Raw genomic sequence first — 21,776 nt, forward strand, 5'->3', positions numbered from 1 at the left:
TCACTTCCCGCAAATTTCGCAGCATTAAAAATAATTTTAATGCAATGATTCGCGAAGGTCAAAAATCACTTTCCCTGCGTATGAGTCTCGGCTTCCGGGCGTTTCTCCGCGATGAGTTGTCCATAGGTGACGGCAGTTTCTCCAGCCATTCTGCTGGCCGTGCCATCTGCCGTGCCACGGAGAAGAAGTAGTTAGCCTTTCCGCCGCCTCGGAGCATGTGTGGTCCGAACCTGGCCACATTGTGGATTTCGATAAGCCTAAAGTCCTGTGTAATGAAAGCCGTTACTATCGTAGGCTAATTCGAGAAGCTATAAAGATATCTAAGCATCCTGAGAACTGCAACAGAGAAGACGGCTACACATTAGCCAACACATGGAAAAGGGTCTTCAAAATCAATGACAAATCAGAGCCCACCTGAGAAACAACCAATAAGAATCGACCTCCAATCCCCTTCGTACCAATATAAAGGCCTGGTTACACGGTACATTAACACGTACAAGGTAATTTACGTTTGCGTGAATGATTTTGTGGACCGGAATGGAACATGTACGAATGCATGGACCAAATTAGAACAGGTTCTATTTTCTGTGCATCATTCGCACAATTTTAGCGATTACAAGGTGCATTTTGGCGGTCATTCTCATGTTCACACATTTAGACATTAACCCGTGCGTGTTAATGTATCGTGTAACCAGGCCTTAAGACGGCCAAATTAATGCATCGTTACGTCTGATCTGAAGATGCCAGCAGGATGGCTCGAGACACTATCGTCACCTATGCACAACTCAACGCGGGGGAACGCCCGAAAGCTGAGACTCAGATGGAGAAACGCCGCGCAAACCTTAGATCTAATTTTCCCTGTGTTTAAAGTTCACCCTTCTTTATTATATCTATCGCTCTCGTTTCAGTTGGCGGTGAGGCGGTCGGCGCCTGGCTCCCCGTGGGTGCTACGGGAGGTGTCGCTCATACACCAGAGGGTTCTGGTGATCGCGGAGGTGTCATGGGAGGCGCGGGGTTGGGTGTACCTGGTCACGTGGGAGGTTGACGGCGGAGGGTGGAAGGGGAACCTATTCACCCAATCCACGTCCGTAACACTGTCACTCTGGCCGGACACGCTCTTCCACATACAGGTAATTACTGTAATTATGTCGTAAATTATGTAATTAACCATAATTAAGACCTCGCACGTCTTAAAGTTAGCACTATCAATTACTAACAATTGGAATACGAGAGTAAACTTAAAAGCAGGGATGGCAAGCGAAGCAAAACGGAAATGTTTCATATCGACCCCGAGGTAAACGAAAATATGAGATCTACGTTTAGTTTCGTTCCAGCACGAAATTAAAATCACCAAGAAGTTAAGTTTCAACCCGGGACAAAACTTTACTCCAGGAAACGAAACTATATTAATCGAAATTCCGCTACTCATAGTTAAGTATCGATCCCAGAAGTTGAGTGGAGGGGGATAACAGGGAATAGTTTCGAGCCATTACTTTTGACATACGTGTGGAAAGGATAAAACATTGAGCTTAAAAATCGAATGGCAGGTTTGTGCTCACCTATCTCTTGTTTGTGGTAAAAAATGTGAGTGACCCAAGCATCTATTGGCGGTAGGCCGAGCCTCTACTTCATTCAACCATACTTCGTACTCGGTGTGTGGGTCGAAACTAAACTGTGGAGCACGTTCTCCCTCAGGTACGGAACATTATCTGCGATTTGTTTCTTCCGGGAGTTTTACCTTAGTTTCGACCCGAAGTAGTTTTGACTCCGATTTCCTTTCAACCCTGAGTTTAGCTCCTCAGATTTGGATCCATTTCCTTTCGTTTCAACATTCCGCTCCCTTGAACGTAACCATTGAAATTTAACTGGTTTATACTTTTGTTCAGTTTCTATTGTCAAACCTGCTTAAAAGTAAGGTCTCCTAAGTCGTTACGTCAACGCATTAAGCGCTTGGCCAATTCGCCAACACCACTGTTTTCTTTGGATCCTCCACTACCACTCTCGACCGCCGTGAAGCATTGTTGACCACCCATTGTTAGCATAGCAGCCGTCTCCATGTCTTTCTCTTCCTTCCTTCTCTTACGTCTTCGTCCAGGTTTGAAATTTGGTCTTTCATACGATTTTTGACTAGGAAAAATTTGGCACCTATCGGCATTAATCGTCAATTGATCGAGGTTTACGGTGAAAACGTATGGATGTTAAAAACGTTCGTTAGTGGTGCTACAAGTTCCTTTTCGGACGCGCAAACTTCCACTGCCGGGTAGGTACCCAAACAGCTCACCGAAGGCACCAGAGGCAGCGCGTGGAATGTGCTGAAGAAGTTTTGCACCATTTTAAAGAGGAAGGAGATAATTTTTTGGGCACTATCACCCAGTGATTTCCACATGTTGCTCGCTCTAAGGAAACTATTTAGAGGAATGAAGTTCGCGACGGACGACGAGGTTTAATGGCCTGTTTACACGGTATATTAACACGTGCGGGTTAATGTCTAAATGTATGAACGCGAGAATGAACGCCAAAATGCACCGTGTAACCACCCAACTTGTGCGAATGCATGCACAGAAAATAGAACCTGTTCTAATTTGGTTCATGCATTCGTACATGTTCCGTACCGGTCCACAAAAATCATTCATGCCAACAGACATTAACTCGTACGTGTTAATGTATCGTGTAAACAGGCCTTAAGAGGAGACCAACGCCCATCATAGCAACGCTGGTAGAAGCTGGTATGAAGACCGAATTCAAAAGTGCATATCGTGCGAACGACGAAAGTTATCGAGTGCCAGGGTTACTACATCGAAAAATAGCTGAAGTCATAACCTTGACAACGATGCATCCAAAAATGTAAATAAATATCATACCCAGTGACTAAAAAAATTGGAGACCTTACTTTTAAGTTTATCCACGTGCATCAAATACATCTAAAAACTCCATGAAACAACTATGTACGCAGTCATGCGTGAAGGTACAAAGTTAAATACACCAAGAACGAAGTTCGCCATGAAAAAATATTTGAACTTTCCGGGATTCGAACCCGGAACTACCAATTGACGGTCAGGCGTGTTCGCTTTGAGAATATGGCTTGGTGGTATAACTGGCTAACACGCCTGACCGTCAATTGGACCGTCATCCTTTGTATGTATCTGAAAGACTTGTTATCGAAGCTTATTCAAGACAATAATTAGCTTTCAATACCTAAACTTAGTAATTCACGCGATTAGACAATAAGTTACTTGTAAAATAATCAAAATTTATCAATGCAGGTTGCGCCGACACAGTTTCCCCTATGAGGTAACAAAGCTTACATTGCTGTTAAAGTTGTAATATCGGTTGTGTTTTTTATGCTATGAAATCAATAAAAGTTTATAATAATGAGTAATAATAAAAATAATTTTTTTTTTTTTTTGTTATTTTAAGCCGTGTTTTAGGGCTAAAACTAACGTAGTTTATTTCTGTAGTCGATTGCAAAAATTTCATCCAAGACTTCGTAAATTATTTAAAATAATATTTTCGCCATCCAAATGTGCCCGCCTACAAGTAAATAAACCATACATTAAGAGTTTGCGCGTCGTAAATTTAGCACTATCGATTACTTACAGTTAAAATAGGTCAAAACTGTCTGAAAGACTTGTTTTCGAAGCTGATTTCGAAATGATAATTCACTGGAAATACTTACTATATGCATGTCTCACTAGTATACTATGAGCTTACTTTTCGGTCCTATGGGTCTTCGCACTTTCCAATTTCCCTAATGCGTTTAGGTAACTTCAGGAAAGAAACTCACGTTCGTAAAAAATGAACAAATTTTAAGACGTTTGTTGAGGTGGGCGTAAAATTAATCAAATCCTACCGTCGACTGTGAAATATGACCTCGATTCATAATTCAGGTCATGAGATTCTTACTAAGAATATGTCTATCTGAGCAAGTGTCATCAGGAGAGAATTGGATAAATCCTCCAATGTCAACGCCTGACTATCATGAGCAGAGAAAACGACTCCTGTTTAGCATTCAAAACCTCCTCGAAATGTGTCCTCTACACGGTAGGCAAGTCTCCTTCCGAGCCTAACACAAGTGGCTAAGTGTCCCAATGTCAACGGCCGACAATGAGGTCTACCGCCTCGTGAGGCTGGGTCTGTGCGTCTACCGCCGACGGCATTACGGGTCAAGCGAATGTTTTCTGTGGGCAAGACGAAGCGGTGTCTAAAAAGGGCCGAGGCCCTGTGGGGTATACCGTGGGGCTTGTTTGAACGTGTCCCCCTCTCTTCAACCCTACAGGAAGAATCGCTGCCTGATTGGGAAGCGCGTTGATTGCCTGCATTCATAGATTCTTCTCCTGCTTCTTCGTCATTTTCTTCTTCTTCTTTGGGTTTCTTGGAGATTTTGATTCGTGTGAGGGGTAGGGTAGGCGGGGGAGGGTGTGGCAGAGGGGAGAATGACAAGGATTGAGTGGGAATTACCCTGGGGACGCCAGGGTAAGGGAGAGTACACGACCCGCAAACTAATGGGAACACCAAGGACGACGGGGCCTGTCTTTTTGACTCGAGTCGCTCTCCGCTCTTGGAACCGTACGTGTGATGAGTCATTACCCACCTATTATAACGCATCGTGAATGGCGAATCGCTCAGTTTTTCCGACCCCCTTTAAAACATGGATTCAGGGCAATTAGATTCCTTTCAACGGCAATTTATCACGGCAAATGCTTGTCAACATTAGTTTTCGGGCGACCCTACATTGCGCACGGGGCTGGAAATTAAATGTGAACGTTTTACAAGTGTGTGCAGTGGACGGAAGCTGAGGCCAACATGAAAACCACTCGAGTTCTCAATAATTCCGATATTATTATGGAAAATGAAGAAGTCAGAATTAAAATCTGGTAAGCAGAATATTTTCAGAGGTTATATATCTCCCACTTTGTGAATTCTAAATTTAATGATGATAAAACTTAGACTCCAAGTACACAAACTCACCGTTGCCATTAAACATTCTTCTTCATCCATAAACAGTTCCTATGAATTGGATATGCCATTCATTGGTTACCAATACTGTATAAATTATTGGAGGGAAAGTGTCTTAGGTAATGACTCATCACACGTATGGTTCCGAATATTAATTGCTTGAGCGCAGGGACTTTATTACCAATCTTCACCATATATTCAAATGCCTTAGTTACTGGCCGCATGACATAACTCCCTGTGATGTAACTCCCTAGGCACTTAGTGTTTTTTTAAGCGACCCCTTTTAAAACATTGATTTAGGGCAATAAGATTCCTCTTCAATATTATGTATCAAATTCTTATCGATAGTATCTTTCGGACGAAGCTACTTTGTACACGTAGTTTAAAACTCAGAGTTAGTACATAACAGACAGAATGTATTTCCGTGTGAGCTCACAGATTTTTTCGATATCTTGATTCCATGCGTTAACGTCATAGAACTCACTTTTCCATCCTTTTTCGGACTGTGTAGAGATGATTTTAAAGAAAGATAAGGGAAGTTGTTTGAAGTGCAATACTTTTGTCATCACTGGTACTTGTACTCAGACGAGGTTAGAAGCTTGGGCACACGAGGGCAGCACTGGGTAACCACGGTCGTGTTTACGTGTGTTGGCTGGTTACCGACGTACCTACTGATCGATGTCATATGAACGGAGAATAATATGTTCATACTCTAAAATTAAATTTAAAAAGTTTGAAAAGTAGAGAGGCGCGTTTTACTGTTTTTCAATCCGCCGCATTGCCTTATTTATTCCTCAAAGTATTTTCGACGAAAAATCGACGGCATTAACCATTTTCCAGATAAGCTTATGGCGTCATAAGTTATTACCGAGTGTTTCACCGCTTTTTTCTCCTCAGTCTGGTGCACGTCTGCGTTGAACCATGGGTAAGGTTCCTCGCTATTCACGATTTTGTGAGCTTTTCCACCCCCAGGTAAATGTTCTTTCTGATCGAGTGTGCAAACCAAACCTCAGTGACGTCACTAACTCATGAAAAGTGAGCAACAACATGCGCGTTTTATAATTTACACAAGAATGGCTGAGCAAGATTATTTTTTATTTTTCGCTTTGGCTTATCATTTCCGTACATTTATCGAATTCTTTCAATGTATAGCGATTTCTGAGTGAATGGCCATTTCTGCGCCGGCGCTCTGCGGTAGTTTAATGCTGTTTTGGCACATAATTAAGAATTTCCTAGGTGTGTGGCTCTTAAAGACACAGAAAATAATAAATTAATAAACAAACAATAAATACAATATTTTAAATCATGGTATACATTTTTACTAATGAAGCTGAAAAGGTGGTTAGAAGATCCAATAAGCCGTCGTGTAATAATAAGGATTCTTCCCACGAAAATTTTGCAAAAGAGTTGGATGGAGATTGCAAGTATCTTGAAGTGTATCACAGAAAAGTCAATTATCATAGCAAAATGTTTACTCAATATATCAAATATTTATTCATTTCAAGGTGTGCCACTGAACTTCAACATCATAAGAATTGAAGCCGTAGGTAAACTTGTCTCGGGATTCCCACGAATTTAGCCGGGAAAGTATTAAATCTTTCTTCACTGCATACGTTGTCCCCGAAACAATACATATTTTAGATCTATTATGAATTTTCTAGGCTATGATGCTAAATACACCCATAGGCGGATTTAGGGGGGACGGGGGCACGTTCCCCCCAAGACGCTTAAAAAATAAGCAAGATTTTGCATAAGGTTATCATTACATTTGTTTTTTTTATATTACGGAGCATTGATCATTTAATTTAATACAAATACTTTAATATCAATATAAAGAGAATATTTTCTACAGTAATTTTTGTATTGTATTTAAGTTTTGTTTATAATCTCAAATGTCAAATCCAAATCCAAAATTTAATGCCAAATTTCAAATCTCTTCAGCAATACTCCTGCTTGACTGATCCTGATTTATCTTGATTTTCTGACGTACCATGCAATACGTTCATCAATACGCAATCATATTGGCATTTACTGACTATAAAGGGTCAGATCTTTTGATCCCCACTCTCGCAAATTCGCCTAATGTGATTATTTTCCACACAAAGTGGAAGAGCAGCGATATAGCTGCCGCTTTCGACGGTTTATTCGGTGAAGGCGGTTTTTTTAACCAGCAAAACCAGGGCCTCCATAGCTCGGGATATATGATGCACTTCGCACACTGAGAAAAATCAGGGGAGATAAGTTAAGCCGCTGGGATTAAAAGACATCGATTCAGAGTAATCACATTCCTTTGAAAATAAAATTTATCAGGGAACATGCTTGTTGAGGCATATTTCCCTCTCAGCCTATTGTTTTTTTATGACGAATGAAGAAGGTGAAGTGTACGTAGAGGAGGGGAAACGATGAAGTGCTGGACATGGTGAGTGAGGAGAGACAGCTTCTGAATGAGATTCGGAGGAGACAGAAAGTATGGATGGATGGAGTACTTAGTCGGGAGGGGGTTGAAGACAGTGCTGGAGAGTGGAATGTTAGGTAAACGAGGGAGATGAAAGGAAAAATTACGAGAGGACAAGAATATGTTGTAAAAATATTCATTCGCCATGAGTACTATAATTAGAAAATAAAATTAGCAAAGGAGTCGTTTATGAACAGGAGGGAGCTTATGAAATGATCGTTATGTAAGAATTAAAACAAAAGGTTAGTAAGGAGTCTGATCTGGAGTTTAGCTCTTTACCGCTTGGAAACGTGGACACTTAGGAGGGACGACGAGAGAAGACTGAAGGCATTCGAGATGTGGGTGTGGCGAAGAATGGTGCTGGTAAAGTGGATGCTGGATATGGTGGGTGAGGAGAGATAGCTTTTAGATGAGGTACGGAGGAGACAGAAGATATGAATGGAGGGGGTGATTAGCGGGGAGCGGACGTTGAAAACAGTGTTAGAGGATGGAATGTCTCGTAAAAGAGGGAGAGGAAGGAGGAGAATAGGATTTTTAGGTAGAAAGAAAGCGAGTAGGCCTTACAGTGAATTGGAGAGAGAAGTGCATGATGAAAGGGGAGACTCCCAGAATGCTTCTTGAATACTCCATGTAAACCTACCTTAATCGGTAGAATACTTTAATAATAATGATTGTTGATAGGTTGATGTTAACTTCCTTGTGAAGTTACTTCACGCGCGTTGTTAACCCCTGCGTTGCCCTATAAAAAGGACGTGTCCATAGAATAAATGATAGTGGTTTAATTTTAAATTTTAGTAAGCTGTTTTTTTCTAAAGATTTTCATCGCAACCGATTCCTTCGCAACGCCTGGAGAATAGAAAACTTTATTTTACAAATTTCATTCGATAAGCTTTGTGTATTTGAACTTATTAAATTTCCGAATCGGTTCTTTGTGCCAAAAATATCCTTATTGCCTGCTTTGACGCCACTCTTTTCGAACGCTGGACTTAAAATGCAGCATCTCCTGCCAATAAACTGTCTCATTTTTAGCATATTGCTGTTACAGTTGACCTTTCCCTCTCAAATGCCAAAGAGTTATTCTCCTGAACCACGTTTACATGTATTCTGTTCATTTTGAATTGAACTCGGTAAAAGGGGATCGCATATAAAGGAATGAAATGAAGATGAGAATTCGCTTTTTTGAGGAAACATATTTCCGAGGAGCAAAATATAATGAACAGCGTTCTAGGAACTCGATCAATTCGGAATCTCTTATTTTCGTTCATAACAAAAGAAGAGTGAAAGGAATGCCTTTTCCCATAGCAACGGCGATCTGTAATGTGCTTGTTCATGTATTCAAAAATCCTTGAGAGTTTGTCGGAATTTCATACTTTTCCCATCATCTTTAAGAAGTTATCAAATCATTTAGACTACCATGGCTATAAAATTTTCAGAAGGAATACATTATAGAAGCTTAACAAAACCTATTTTTTCTCCGCACTGATATACAGTAAAGTTACCTTCGGCAAAAATTTCCCTTCTATAGTCGATGATTTATTACACTCTACATACTTTATATAGTTATATAGTTTCCAATACGAATATTGCTGTTTCATAACAAAATTTGGTGACGCAAAATTGTGAAAATTGCAAAAAATATCAAAACATTTATTTACGGTATTTGAAGTGCTATACTTTAATTGATCTTTTATGGATCTCCAAACAAATGTGGAATTATACTGCCTGAATGTACTAGGAAACCGAATAAAAGACTATATCTCTGGAACAGCGGCTCATATACTCACCACTCAAGGCGTAGCAAACGTGGGAAATACCATCAACATCATTTTTTGGGAAAACCTACGAACTGTCATAAGAGTTATCGATTCATTTAAATTATTAAGGCTATAAAATTTTCAGGAGGAATACTTCATAAAAACGCTAAGCGGAGAAATTTAAATTTTTGCACCGCATTTATATCCGCACCTTCAGTAAAATACAATACTACAAATAATTTTTATGAGTCTCCAAATAAATATTGTGATTTAATGAATGGATTCACTTGGAAGCCGATGGAAGACTACATCTTTGAAACAGCAGTTCTTACTCTTCACGCCCCACGATGTAGTAAACCCAGGAAATATAATCAACATCATTTGTCGGGAAAATCTACGGGATCTGTCATCATTATTTTATTTAATGTAAACAGAGTTAGAAAATTTAATTTTCACTGCAGAGGTTTTCATGTTTTTCCTCCGTGGAACTCTATAATTTGGAGGCATTAGAGCGTCCCGCCCCTTCCTTCGTTCTTGGACGAGCTAAGGGATTCTGCCCACCTCCTCCCAATAACCTTCCCATCCCACCTTTCAATTCTCACGCCCCCTCCCCTAACCCGCCCACGTTTCCGGCAAAGCCAAGCTGACAGAATCACAGGATATAGTCTGACAAACATGCACTCGGACCTTGGTTGGAAAGTTTAGGGACTGTATTGGTTTATTGGGTCTTGTTATTGATGAGAATTTAAATTGGAAAAATCATTTACAAAATTTAAAAAAATACATGAATACAGCACTTGGGAAATTCTATTACATAAGACAGATATGTAATTTACCTGTACTAAAAAATGTTTACTACCCACTAATTAATTCAAAACTGCAGTATGGTCTTTGTTGTTGGGGTGGAACATATATCTCGAATCTAAATCCAGTTTTACTGTCACAAAAGAAAATAATAAGCTAATGATAATGGGCGCAAAAAGAGATGACGCTTTTTATCCATTATTTAAATTACTGGGCATTTTACCCCTTAGATATTTATATGCTTATAGAGTCCTACGCATGTTTTATATCAGAGGCGGAAATGTCACTGGCTATGTATATATTTCCTATCATGGCTTGAGGCCACGGAATAGAGTACCTATTCCAAAACCGAATAACGAAGCTTTTAGAAGGTCTTATTTATATTATGCTACTAAGACGTTTAACCTCTTACCATTTCATATCACCTCTATTAAGTCCTTCACGTTGTTTTTACGCGAAAAAATATGGTTGTTATCCATAGACAATATTGAAGAGTACTTGTAAATATTATCTTTGCACATTATTTTAACATTGTATGTTATTAGTCTGATTTCTGTACAGTGTATAGAATATTTCTATGTATCATGGCAATTAATGTATTTGTTTTCATTTATTTTTATGTTTCAATCTTTCATAACATTCTCAAAGGAACACACGTCAAAGAAAAGCGTACTTTGACTCGTTAGTTATGGTATATTCTTTTGTTTTGGCCGCACCAGCCAGCTGTCAGCTTGTTAATTTAAGAGGTGGCAACCCCAACACTGGTTCTTACCACAGGGGTGCCTATATTCCACCTTGTAAAAACTCATGCTTGAGTAAGATGTTATAATTTCATGTAAGTACCATAATGTGGAATAAATGTATATATGTATTCCACTCTATATAATTTTCGGAATGCTGAGTGAAAATCTTACAGTTTCATGACAAAATTCGGCGACGCAAAATTGTTAAAATTGCAAAAAATGTTAAAATATTAATTTCCGTCAAATTATTAATAACTCGGAATATTTCACGTTTTTTACCGCTACTTACGACTCAGGCTTTTAGCCTTGGCATGAATAACAATTATCCTCATTTTTTCTCTGAAGAAATCGGATAAAGTCTTTTTAGGAAATATTGACCTTTCTTTAACAAGGACATTTGAACAATGCGTACAGATATGTAATATAAAAACAACCCTTAGGAGAAAAATCTCTTTATACCATATGAACCGTCATTTTGGGTATTTATCGGAGCCACACGTAAAGTTTCATTTAAGGACACCTGTTTTTGAACTAGTATGGTATTAATTAATATTGGTATTATATGGTATTAATTAATTTTTAACGATTTGATAGATCAAAGAAATAAAAAAATTCCAAAGGTTTTACATTCGCTGGTATTCTTGCGTTCATGAAGAAATCGAATAAAGCACATGGAGATTTATTCGCAGTAAGAACAATTTAGTGAAACACCGTAAAAACCACGAATATTAGAGGAGAAGTAATTATATTAAAATTTTATCAACCCATTCTAAAACCATTCCACTGGTTTGCAAGTCAGGGAAGTGAAAAGTCTTGTATCGAATTGCTCAAAAGCTCAATTGCGATCGATGCAGAAAACTGTAGATGGCTGTCATTCGCTCATATTTACTTTATTTCTCCATTTAAATCAATGAGACGGCTCTGCCCCCCCCCCCCCCACCTTCGGAGAAGGCCTGAAGCCTATTCTGGTCACTCTGCCGATTCTTACAATCTTGGTTGAACCCTATGACGTGACATCGAACCTCCCTCCGTCTGAAATAATAGCTCATGAAATAGTGAAATCGCACGATTTTGCCCACATTAAAAGTACTCCCCTCGGCCTGAAAATTGGTTTCTCGACGCATATTGTATTATAGATAGTAAAAATTACATTTTTGAAAAATCTCATGAAAAGAGACATAGAAGCAATTTGTGGATTTCTCCATTTCCCGGGTTATCGCCGCGTTTCGTAGTCAGAGGTGACGACAGAGGCATAGAAGCAGTTGGAAACACTGTAATAGATAAGTAGTTAAATGTCACAACAAATTTTCCAAGGGTTGCAGACGATTTTAGAGGGGATCGATTCTATAGCTTCTTGTCGTATCTCGACTCGTTCACCCCAAACATTTGTATGAATCAGTCAGTTAGGGGTCGGAAGAGATTTTCATAGTATTATTATTGTTATTATTATTTGAGCTAAGATGCACTTATACCTTAAATTACCTTGATTCATACCTTAAAGTTCTCAATCTCAATCGCGATCGATGTATATATTAATCTTGATGGCTGTGTTTTGCTCCTTTTTACTTTATTACTATGCTTGAGCTGAGATGCGCTAGCGTTCGGAGAAATTTAAGGGATTCGAGGACACACCGGCTGGACGCATTTGTCCCTTCGGAAGGGTGAATATTTGGATTGACGGCAGCTGGGTCATTTGGGAACACTAGAGACGATTGCAGCCATTTGCGTCAATGATGGCGGCAGGGTTGGACTTCTGAGGGAAAGGACGTTGGTTGGGAAACGGGGGGCACGCAGCAAATGTTTCAAATGCCCTCCCCTTCGTACCGTAAGGAAGCAACCGTCTCCCGATGCCCAATCTGATAGATGGAGCTCTGCTCCCATAGAGCTTTCAATTGGGTACGAAATTAGTCTTGGGAATTCAAATGAACGAATTATTCAGTGTCCAAAGAGACTCGACCCCAGTCCTTGAGGCTGGGGAGGTAGTTCGTGCCACCGCGGCGACCGGCCTGGGTCGATTTTGTCCTGTACGTTTGAGGAAATTTATTCACTCCATTCATAACATTTTTAGTATATGAAGTAGCGTATTTTTAGCGCATGTTTCAGGCTTGACATGTTGTAAATGCGATACATCCATGATAAAAATATACACAACTAATGGTAATTTCCACGATTAAATATATTAGTCCACTACTGACCACGGTTTTGAAACTCTCTGTCATTTTCAAGGCTCTTGAAAATGTCACAGTGTGTCGAAACTATGATCGTTAGTGGAGTGATTTATTTACGGTGGAAATTACCATTTGTGAAATAAATTTTTTCATGGGTATTTTTTTAATATGTACGTATGTTGATAAAAGCAATTTACTGGATAAATCGATGCTGTACCATAAACATCACACTAAATGCGTGATTCCTAACTGCAAGTAACGGGATTGTAAGTTTTATAATTAAAGTATCCAACCGGTTAAGGCTGTTTTACAGCTTACCATTGGCATTTTTCAAACTGCCTTGTTTTTTCTATCCGTCAAAGTGGACCTCTTCTATTCATTCACAATGCCTTTTTGTCATCCTGTATTGTATGTATATCCCGGGTCTGTTGCCGCACCGTATAGGACTACACTCCGAATAGGGAGAACTTGATAGAATAGAAACATATTCTCATAATACTCTATTTAGCCGATTGGGCAATTTCAGAAGCATTATGGGTTTCTTTCGTGATGGCAGAAAAAAATTCAAACCTAAAATCTACTGATAATTGAAACAGCTTTGAAGTAAAAAACACCAAAAAACAGTTATTAGTGAATGCGTAGCTCTCTAAGACGCCACGAGATAACAACTACTTAGCAATATAGTACCCAATCTGTATTTTTTTTAAATCTATTTAACCCAAAACTATATGTCTCCAAACATAAAGAGTAAAGTTTATGAATTTCGATGGAGTACTTTCACAAGGAGATTATCATTCACAAATATTTAAGGTCATGATTTGGCTGAATGTTCGTGACTTTGTTTAAAGCCCAACAACCCGACTTTTAAATTCCATGAACATTTTAGTCACCTCAAGCCTTAAAATTTTAGTGACCATATCTATCTCCTTGGCCTTGTCATTATATGCTTTTCCTTCATTCATGCGAAGATCCTTCTCTAAAAACCCGATATTTTCCCTTCTCTCACGGATCCCAAGTTTTATTATGCCTATCTTACCATTGAATATCTTTTTATATGCCCTCTCGGGGATTATTCATTTAATCCATTATCCCCAGAGAGCAAAAACCAAGATGGCCGTTTCCACTGTCTTCTATTGACTGGAACACCGTTGGAAATCGTTCATTCGTTTCGCATCAGTTACTGGAAATCATCTTCATGTGTATGCGACTTGTGATTTACAAAAGTTAGCGCGCAATTTACAGTTTGGAAAAGCTGTTAACAAAACAATAACTGCACTCACCGTGGTAAATATTTTTCATTTGCCCACTCATTCCAGGTGCGAATAAATTTTAAAATTCAAGGCAGTTTTGAAAAATTCAATTAGTTCTTAGATCTAATGAACTTGAATAATTATGGCAAAATTTTTTTTTTTTTTTTTTTATAGAACTTTAGAAATGTTAATATTCTATACCGTCAGTTATTCTAGAGAACGAGACGAAAGAAATTTACGTTAAGGAATGCAATGAACGTTTTATTTACCGTTGATTCAGAATATCAAATTTTGTTACACGTACTGCATTAAGGGAGATTGAATTGATATTAAACGTATCTAAAATATATTAAAATCGTAGCGCAAACCCTAATCCAAAACCTATTATAATATTTCTTCATTTACTTCCTTACGCCACCTTCCTAACGGAGATTACTAGATAATTTGCTGGTCTACCTAGCTCTGATATGTATGCTAAGGTTACCTCACCTTGAAAGCCTTTCTGAAACCTAGCTTCAATCCTCCAAGGAAATTGGATGTACCCTTCTGCGTGTGACCTACAATTTTAATTCGATAGAACTTGAATCAAAAAGAAAAAAAAAATATAATTATCATATCTATCGTAAGAGAAAGGATCGCTACAAAGTAAGCGAATTACTGGTCACAAAAGGCCTCAAAGAGTGAGGACACGTTAATGGAGAGACGAACATGAAACGGTAGGAAAATTACTCCTCCTCGCGGAAGATTATAGAAGGCATAAAGGAAAAGATGGGTTTTCAAGGCCTCCACTCTCTTTTAACGGCTTTACCCGAGGGAGTTGATCCTGGGCCGAGTAGAGGGGAAGGGGACGAAAATAGAGAAAAGGAAGAAACGAATTTGGGCGGATGAGAAGGTTTCAAACGAGGAAACCTCCACTCACAGGAGAGCAATAAGTAGAAGAGGTTTTCGGAGGTAGGTGGGCCAGCTTTCACACACACGTGCCTGGGCGGGACGCGGCGTAGGGGTTAAAGGGTTTGGAAGGAGGTCCGCAATAATCGGCATGCAAATGGGGTCTTTGCCCCCTTTTGCCTTTGCACTGTCGTGTCACGACACTGGTCTCCTTTTAATCCTACCAGCATCCAACCACCTCTTTCCCTTCCCCTCCCATCTACTCTACCCCTGAACCCTGATCCCATCAAGCAGTCCTGCTGCGACCCTCCTTACCCTCCAAAGTGAGTGACAAGAGAGGGTCGTCTCGAACCCATAATCCTTTCGCCCCCCCCCCCTCCGAGAAGTATCATGAGAGTAGTACGAAATAAGAATTTCCAAATTTGAATTGAATTGAATATGACCTAGGGATTGTTGGATCGATTATGGTACATTTCATTTTACGCATTTCTCTACGCTCATAATACTGATTTCTTTCAATAGCTTAGGATTTATTATCATCACGAAGCAGGGGCGCCGACTTATAAAAAATATTGGGGGGGCCCATATCCGAGGTCTTGCCCCGGGAAGAGGTTAATTTCAAAGTGTGTCGCAGCACCGAAACACTATCATGATTCACACCACCTGATTCAGTCAACCTGCTTCACCTTATAATTATTTGTTTTAACACATTGTTGAATTTATTTTAAAAGGTAACTATCGTCAAATATGGGAAATAAAAATTACCAATATATTTGTGTGATTTCAAAAAGCATAATATAACTTCATTATTTTCTTGAAATATTGAGGGGGCTCCGCCCCCCCAAACAAATCTTTGAGGGGGCTCGGGCCCCCTCAGGCCCCATGGAGTCGGCGCCACTGTCACAAAGGCTCTGTACTACTCTGCAATACGTACTTATCCCCAAGTTGAGTCACAATACCTTCATGTTTGTGATAGTTTTTTTTTACTATGGGAAATTTAAAATTGAAAATTAAAAGCCGATTTTAGATCGGTTACTGAATATTTCCTTCGCAATTTCACACACAAAGAATCATGGCAGAGGTAAATAAGAATAACCTAGTTCACTTTGAATTGAACATGAACAAGTAAAGTTTGGAGCGATTGTGGTAGATAAATTGAGTGCAACGAATTCCCGCCTGTAATCCAACTTTAATATTCACGAGTGCAATTAAAAAATTGGTTATACTCCGTAAAAATTTGCTATTGGCAACTATTTTAGATGTAATTTGTACCCGTAGAGAATTAAGGAAACATTTAATTTCTAACCAAGAATGAATTCTATATTTTCGTAGTTTTCGAACAATAATCGGAAGTCATGACCATAAGTGTATATATTGTCGTGATCCGACTGTTGCTAGGGCCAGCAACAATTTGGCAACCTTCGCCTTAGAGCAGTAGAGTATCAGAATACGCAAGGCGAATTTCTTAGAAATAGTATTTGGCTCAGGGAACTACGAGCGACGAGTAAGCCAAACCTAAGTTTAATATGCATCTATACTAATTGTCATTAAATGGACTTTACTTAAGAATGGGTGTGTATTCTTTTATGATGACTGCCTCTGTGAATTAAGATCCCTGTCTATCTGAGCTACTTATTGAACGCCCTCCAGTATCGTGCTCTCTCGAGAACACGACAATATTTCTGACTAATTATTATCATTTGTATTCTTAAGGATTCCTATTACGAGTTCCCCTACCTCTCCGTGTAACCCTGAACCCTGATCCCATCACGCAGTCCTGCAGCGACCCTCCTTACCCTGCAAAGTGAGTGACAAGAAAGGGTCGTCTCGAACCCCAAACCCTTCGTCCCTCTCCGCCTCGGAGGTATATTGGGTCTTGACTCGACTAGTCCTTCCTACCCGTTCCTCATCATCCTCTCCCCATGCATTCATTTTCTCCTCTCTTCGCCAGAGACCCCTAGAGGGTGGTACTACGACCCCTAAGTCCCCTTCCAATCAATCCTGCCGTGAATTAAGGGACCCCACCCTGGAGAACCCCTTCGTCACACGCGCGTATTCCACATTTGACATTCCATCGTGGTCTCAATTTTCGACATCGAAAAAAAAAAGAATCGGATTGACGATCTCCACCCGTTCTTCATTTGTTCGCTCTATTCGCACTGACCCATACCCTCGGGGATTTATACCCGATCTTTTGATTGGTTCTCAACTTTTTTTTTTAATGATTAGGCCCTAAATTTTATTCGCGATCAAGAGTTCTTTCCACGTTTCGTCGGTATATGTTGAAATTTGATTCGTTACCGTTTTAATAGGATAGGATGAAACGTGTAAACTCACATATTAACCTAATTTCACATTCAATTAGCGGAATTACTCATCGTGGTCGGAAGAGTTGAAAAATATTTCGCCTTAAAAGAACTAATTGCCTCAGTCCAACATGAGCGCATAGGCATGCGTCTAAATATAATGGTAAATTATGATTAAAATTTGATGCACAAATAAAAAAATATTTCGAGAGAATATATAACTTGTACGTACAAGTATTGATTATCCCGAACGCGCTTTTATTTCATTTCGTTCATAAATTAATTGTCTTAAAACAAAAAGCATGTACTCACCCATAACATAAGTATGTGGAACGGTTGGTCAGGTTGTGCAATTACAGGAACTATCAGTCCTCTCTCTGGATAGGAATCCTTAAAAATAAAAATGATAAATTAGTCAGCATTAATAAAGATAAATTAGTACATTGGTAGTGATAACTTCCGATAATTGCTCGAATCATTCAGAATAAACACAGTAAAAAAAATAAAATTTTCCCTAATACTCTACTGGTACAAATCATATTTGAAATTATTGTGAAGATCTGCATTTTTCGAAGGCTGAACCAATTTCATTTAGCCCTTTCGAATTTTAACGCTGGCTTACCGTCGGCAAATCGATGAACTAATTTTATCTAGCTCATTAGTATCTACCATAATGGATCCAACCATTTCATATTTATTTTCAATTCAACATTATATATCGGATACATTTTTTACCGCTATCATGATTCATTATGCATGCAATTGCCAAAGACTATATTCAGTAGTCGGGCTAACCAGACTTTAAATTCACCAAACAACAAACATCTAATGACTCAGCATGTGGATAAGAACGTATTGCACACCAGTACAGAGCCATGGTATTATGATGAAAATAAGTCGTAAGTAATTGACAGAAATTCGAATTATAAGCGTTGGAAAATATGTGAAATTCAGTGTAAAAGTGAAAAACACTCTTTCCGTCAAAGAAAAATATACTGCCGAAATAAAAACATGTTTACACCCAGAAAAAAGTTGCTCGTAAATGTCAATTAATAGTTAAAAGTTTTGACAAAAAGTAGTTTTAGGAGCGTAGAAAAATATGCGAAATATAATGTAAAAAATTAAAAACTGTTGCCGCCAAGAAAAAATATACTGCAGGTATCAAAAGAGGTTGTCTCACAGAAAAAAAGTTGCTCAAAAATGCTATTTATTAGTTAATTGTTATTGACATAACTTATTTTAGGAGTGTAGATAAATATGCGAAAGGCAATAGAAAAAATTAAATACTCTCGTCGTCAAGGAAAAATATACTGCAGAAATCAAAAGAGGTTCACACCCAGAAAACAGTTGCTCATAAATATTTTGTTCCCCTTTGAAGCCATAAAACTGTTTTCGCTGAAAAGCAGAATGACAATCGCCTCCCGTGATGTAAGCACTACGTCGCAACTTCTCTCCCGACGAGATCATCGGTGAGGGTATGATGAAAAGAGACTCCACCTCCACTCCCAACCGTTTACGGCCCAGTCTCCGAATGGCATTTGGCATGCAACGACAACTTCAACAGCTATTACGACCTAACGCCATCACTCTACTGAATGGAGCGGTGACGCTCCAAACTTCGTAAACACGCCGCAAAGGGTATTTGCACACGACGCCCGCAATCCTGTCGCTTCGTATCCTCTCTTTCCAATGCAATTCAGTTCTGACTCAATGATGATGCTTGACTCTGAGCGACTGTGACGTCAATTCACCGAGTATGAATTTTGCGAAGAATTAAGGCTTGTTAACAACTTAAGTTGACTTAACTTGGCACAGCTGTGGAGTATAAAACCCCTTTAACAACTACTTGCTTGATAAAAATTATAAGTCGTAATTTCAACAATTTAATGTAACACTACACTATCGACCATGGTTTCGACATTTTATGTCATTTTCAAGTTGAGAAGTGTTCATTGAAAATAACATAGAATGTTGAAACCATGGTCGATAGTGGAGTTTTATAATAAATTGAGAAAATTGCTATTTGTTATTAACATTTTATCATGGATTATTTTTTTAGATTACGTACAATAATAAAAGCAATTTACCAGGATAAAGCGATGCTGTAGAGAACTTGATAAAATAGAAAATTATTCTTGTAATACTCTTTGAGCGTATTGAGAAATTTCAGAGGCATCATACGTTTTTTTCAACAAATTAAAAATTGAAATCTATTGATAGTTGGAATAGCTTTAGATAGTGGAGTTTTATATATAAGTGTGAAAATTACAATTGGTGGTTTTATCTCAGATATGTTGCATTTCCACCAAGTGAAGTCTGAAATGATTTTATTCGAACTATGTTTGACTCAAATTTTCGTAACTATGGGGAAGAGCCTTAGAGAAGAGTAGTTGCAACAACTTTAGCTTCACAATAATTTGAAGGTGCATAGTTCGACTTCGAAAGGCCATTATCTGAAAACAGATGAAACATACCGTCGTAGTATTTAGTAGCGAGGAGGAAAATAATATCTTTCGGTATGCATATAAACTATTCCAAGTTCTCTAAAATCAATTTCACGATTTTTACATAGTCTAAGCTTTAAATGGTGGAATATTTCACTTATTGATTCGGTTAAGTCAAGTTGTTGTGAGGCTTTAAGCTTTTAAATGTCGTTTGCGGTTAAAAGCACATGTAAGGGATGAAAATCTGAAATTTTGCTCCTTTAATAATGTACTAATCTCTCATCCCTGAAGTTACACATCGACTAACCAACACAGAAAAAGGCTTGCCGAAATTTTCAATCAAAAATCCGTATTTTTTACGAGTTTGTTATAATGATACTTGTTACGCCACACACACAAAAATGTTAACTGTTGCTAAAATACATTCAGTTTGGACAAAAATTTGAAATATAACTCGCCATACCTTGATTATAGATATAAAAATGTACCTAGGCTCTTTATCGGCATTTTTAGGAAATTATTGTTATCATTGGAGTCAATTGACGTTAGTTATATGAGAATGACTCCACATTCAGCGCACTTGACTGGATAAATAGCAATTTGAAATGTTTGGATTGAATTATCCATGTTCTTTGTACTCTTTTTCTTATTTTGAACATCCATTTACATCCTAGATGAATACCAAACATTTTTAATAATATGCTCAAAAATTATATAATTAGAATCTCACATCCCTGAAGGTACCTCCTTGATGTATCACTGACCTTCTGCATCACCAATTTCCCCGATTGCAGTTTTTCTTAGCTATAAATTTGTCATTATAATAATTTTGAACACCTGCAGCATATCACATATAACGATCAAAAGTGACTACCGTGTAGGAAGTAATAGTGTAGACAGCGAACGAAATTTGAGACTATCTTCGTTGAACATTTTTCTTTTCTATTTATGCTCCTTAATATGGGAATATTTACTATCTGTCGCTCTCATCAATCTCCCGGTAGAATGGCTACTTTGTTTTCTCCGCCAGTGGGATCTCATTGTGAAACGGCCATAAAACTGATATCTTAGCGTATTTGAGGCACTTAAAAGAATTAGAGATTACGGATGTTATTCCTTATCTCACGAAGGAAGCCTTCTCGCATTTCAGCTCTTAGGGGAAATAAATTTTACGCGCCGTGAAAATAAAAACCCGATTCAAAATTGCGATTGATGACAAAAAAGTGGATTCATCGCAATCCGAAGTTCTTTCCATAATTAATATAAAAAAATGTTATCGGCGAAAGGACTCTCAACCAGTGGCGGATCCAGGATAGGGACAAAGGGGGGGGGCTAAGATTACGACTCTATCCAGTATAAATTGAATTCCCAACGGAGGGCTATAGCCCCTCTCTGGATCTATTACAGGATTGTAACATACCAAAAGCGTGTAAAATAGGCCCTTAGTTTAGCGCTAATTTGTACTTCAATTCGTTAAAGAAGGCAAATATGTAGGAAAATAAAACTAAACACTTTTGTACAAAGTGGTAACACTCAAATAGTTCGATTTTACGAAGTGTGTGTTTCGACCCAATGGAGGGGGCTATAGCTCCATTAGCCCCCTCCGCCTTAGTAGATCCGTCACTGCTTCCAACCTTGAGGAAAGAGATGAGGCAACAAGCAGCGTAAAAAGAGGAAGTGCTAATTTAAAAAGGGCAAGGAAATACTGAAAATAACTACGCTCAATGCCAGTGCAGTTCAGACTAGTGGATTTTTTAGCTAAAAAAATCACGTAAAAGCTACCCTGGAGAAAATCCTACCGTTCATTATTTTCCCCTGAGTTAATAATTTTGCGCTTGGCATAGAAAACAATGGTGCATAAGCAGCGCGAATGTTTAAATGAGTATATCTAAAAATTTGTCATTTCTTGTGGCGCATTACCTGTTAAATACTTATGCTATTTTCACAAACAATTTTTCAGGGTAACTAACCCTTTTAAAGATATCCCTATTTCCAAAATATTCAATTC

At 38.6% G+C, this 21,776-nt stretch overlaps 1 protein-coding gene across 1 annotated transcript in view; it reads left to right on the top strand.

Moving 5' to 3' along the window:
• LOC124161148 overlaps nt 1-21,776 on the top strand; it is a 209,799-nt gene that overhangs the window by 162,565 nt on the left and 25,458 nt on the right. Inside the window, exon 6 of the mRNA XM_046537383.1 lies at nt 909-1,130. Coding sequence (XP_046393339.1) covers nt 909-1,130 — 222 coding nt within the window. The remainder of the gene's footprint in view (nt 1-908; nt 1,131-21,776) is intronic.

The sequence above is a fragment of the Ischnura elegans genome, chromosome 6, assembly GCF_921293095.1.
Source record: "Ischnura elegans chromosome 6, ioIscEleg1.1, whole genome shotgun sequence".
In the NCBI taxonomy this organism is placed as follows: Eukaryota; Metazoa; Arthropoda; class Insecta; order Odonata; family Coenagrionidae; genus Ischnura; species Ischnura elegans.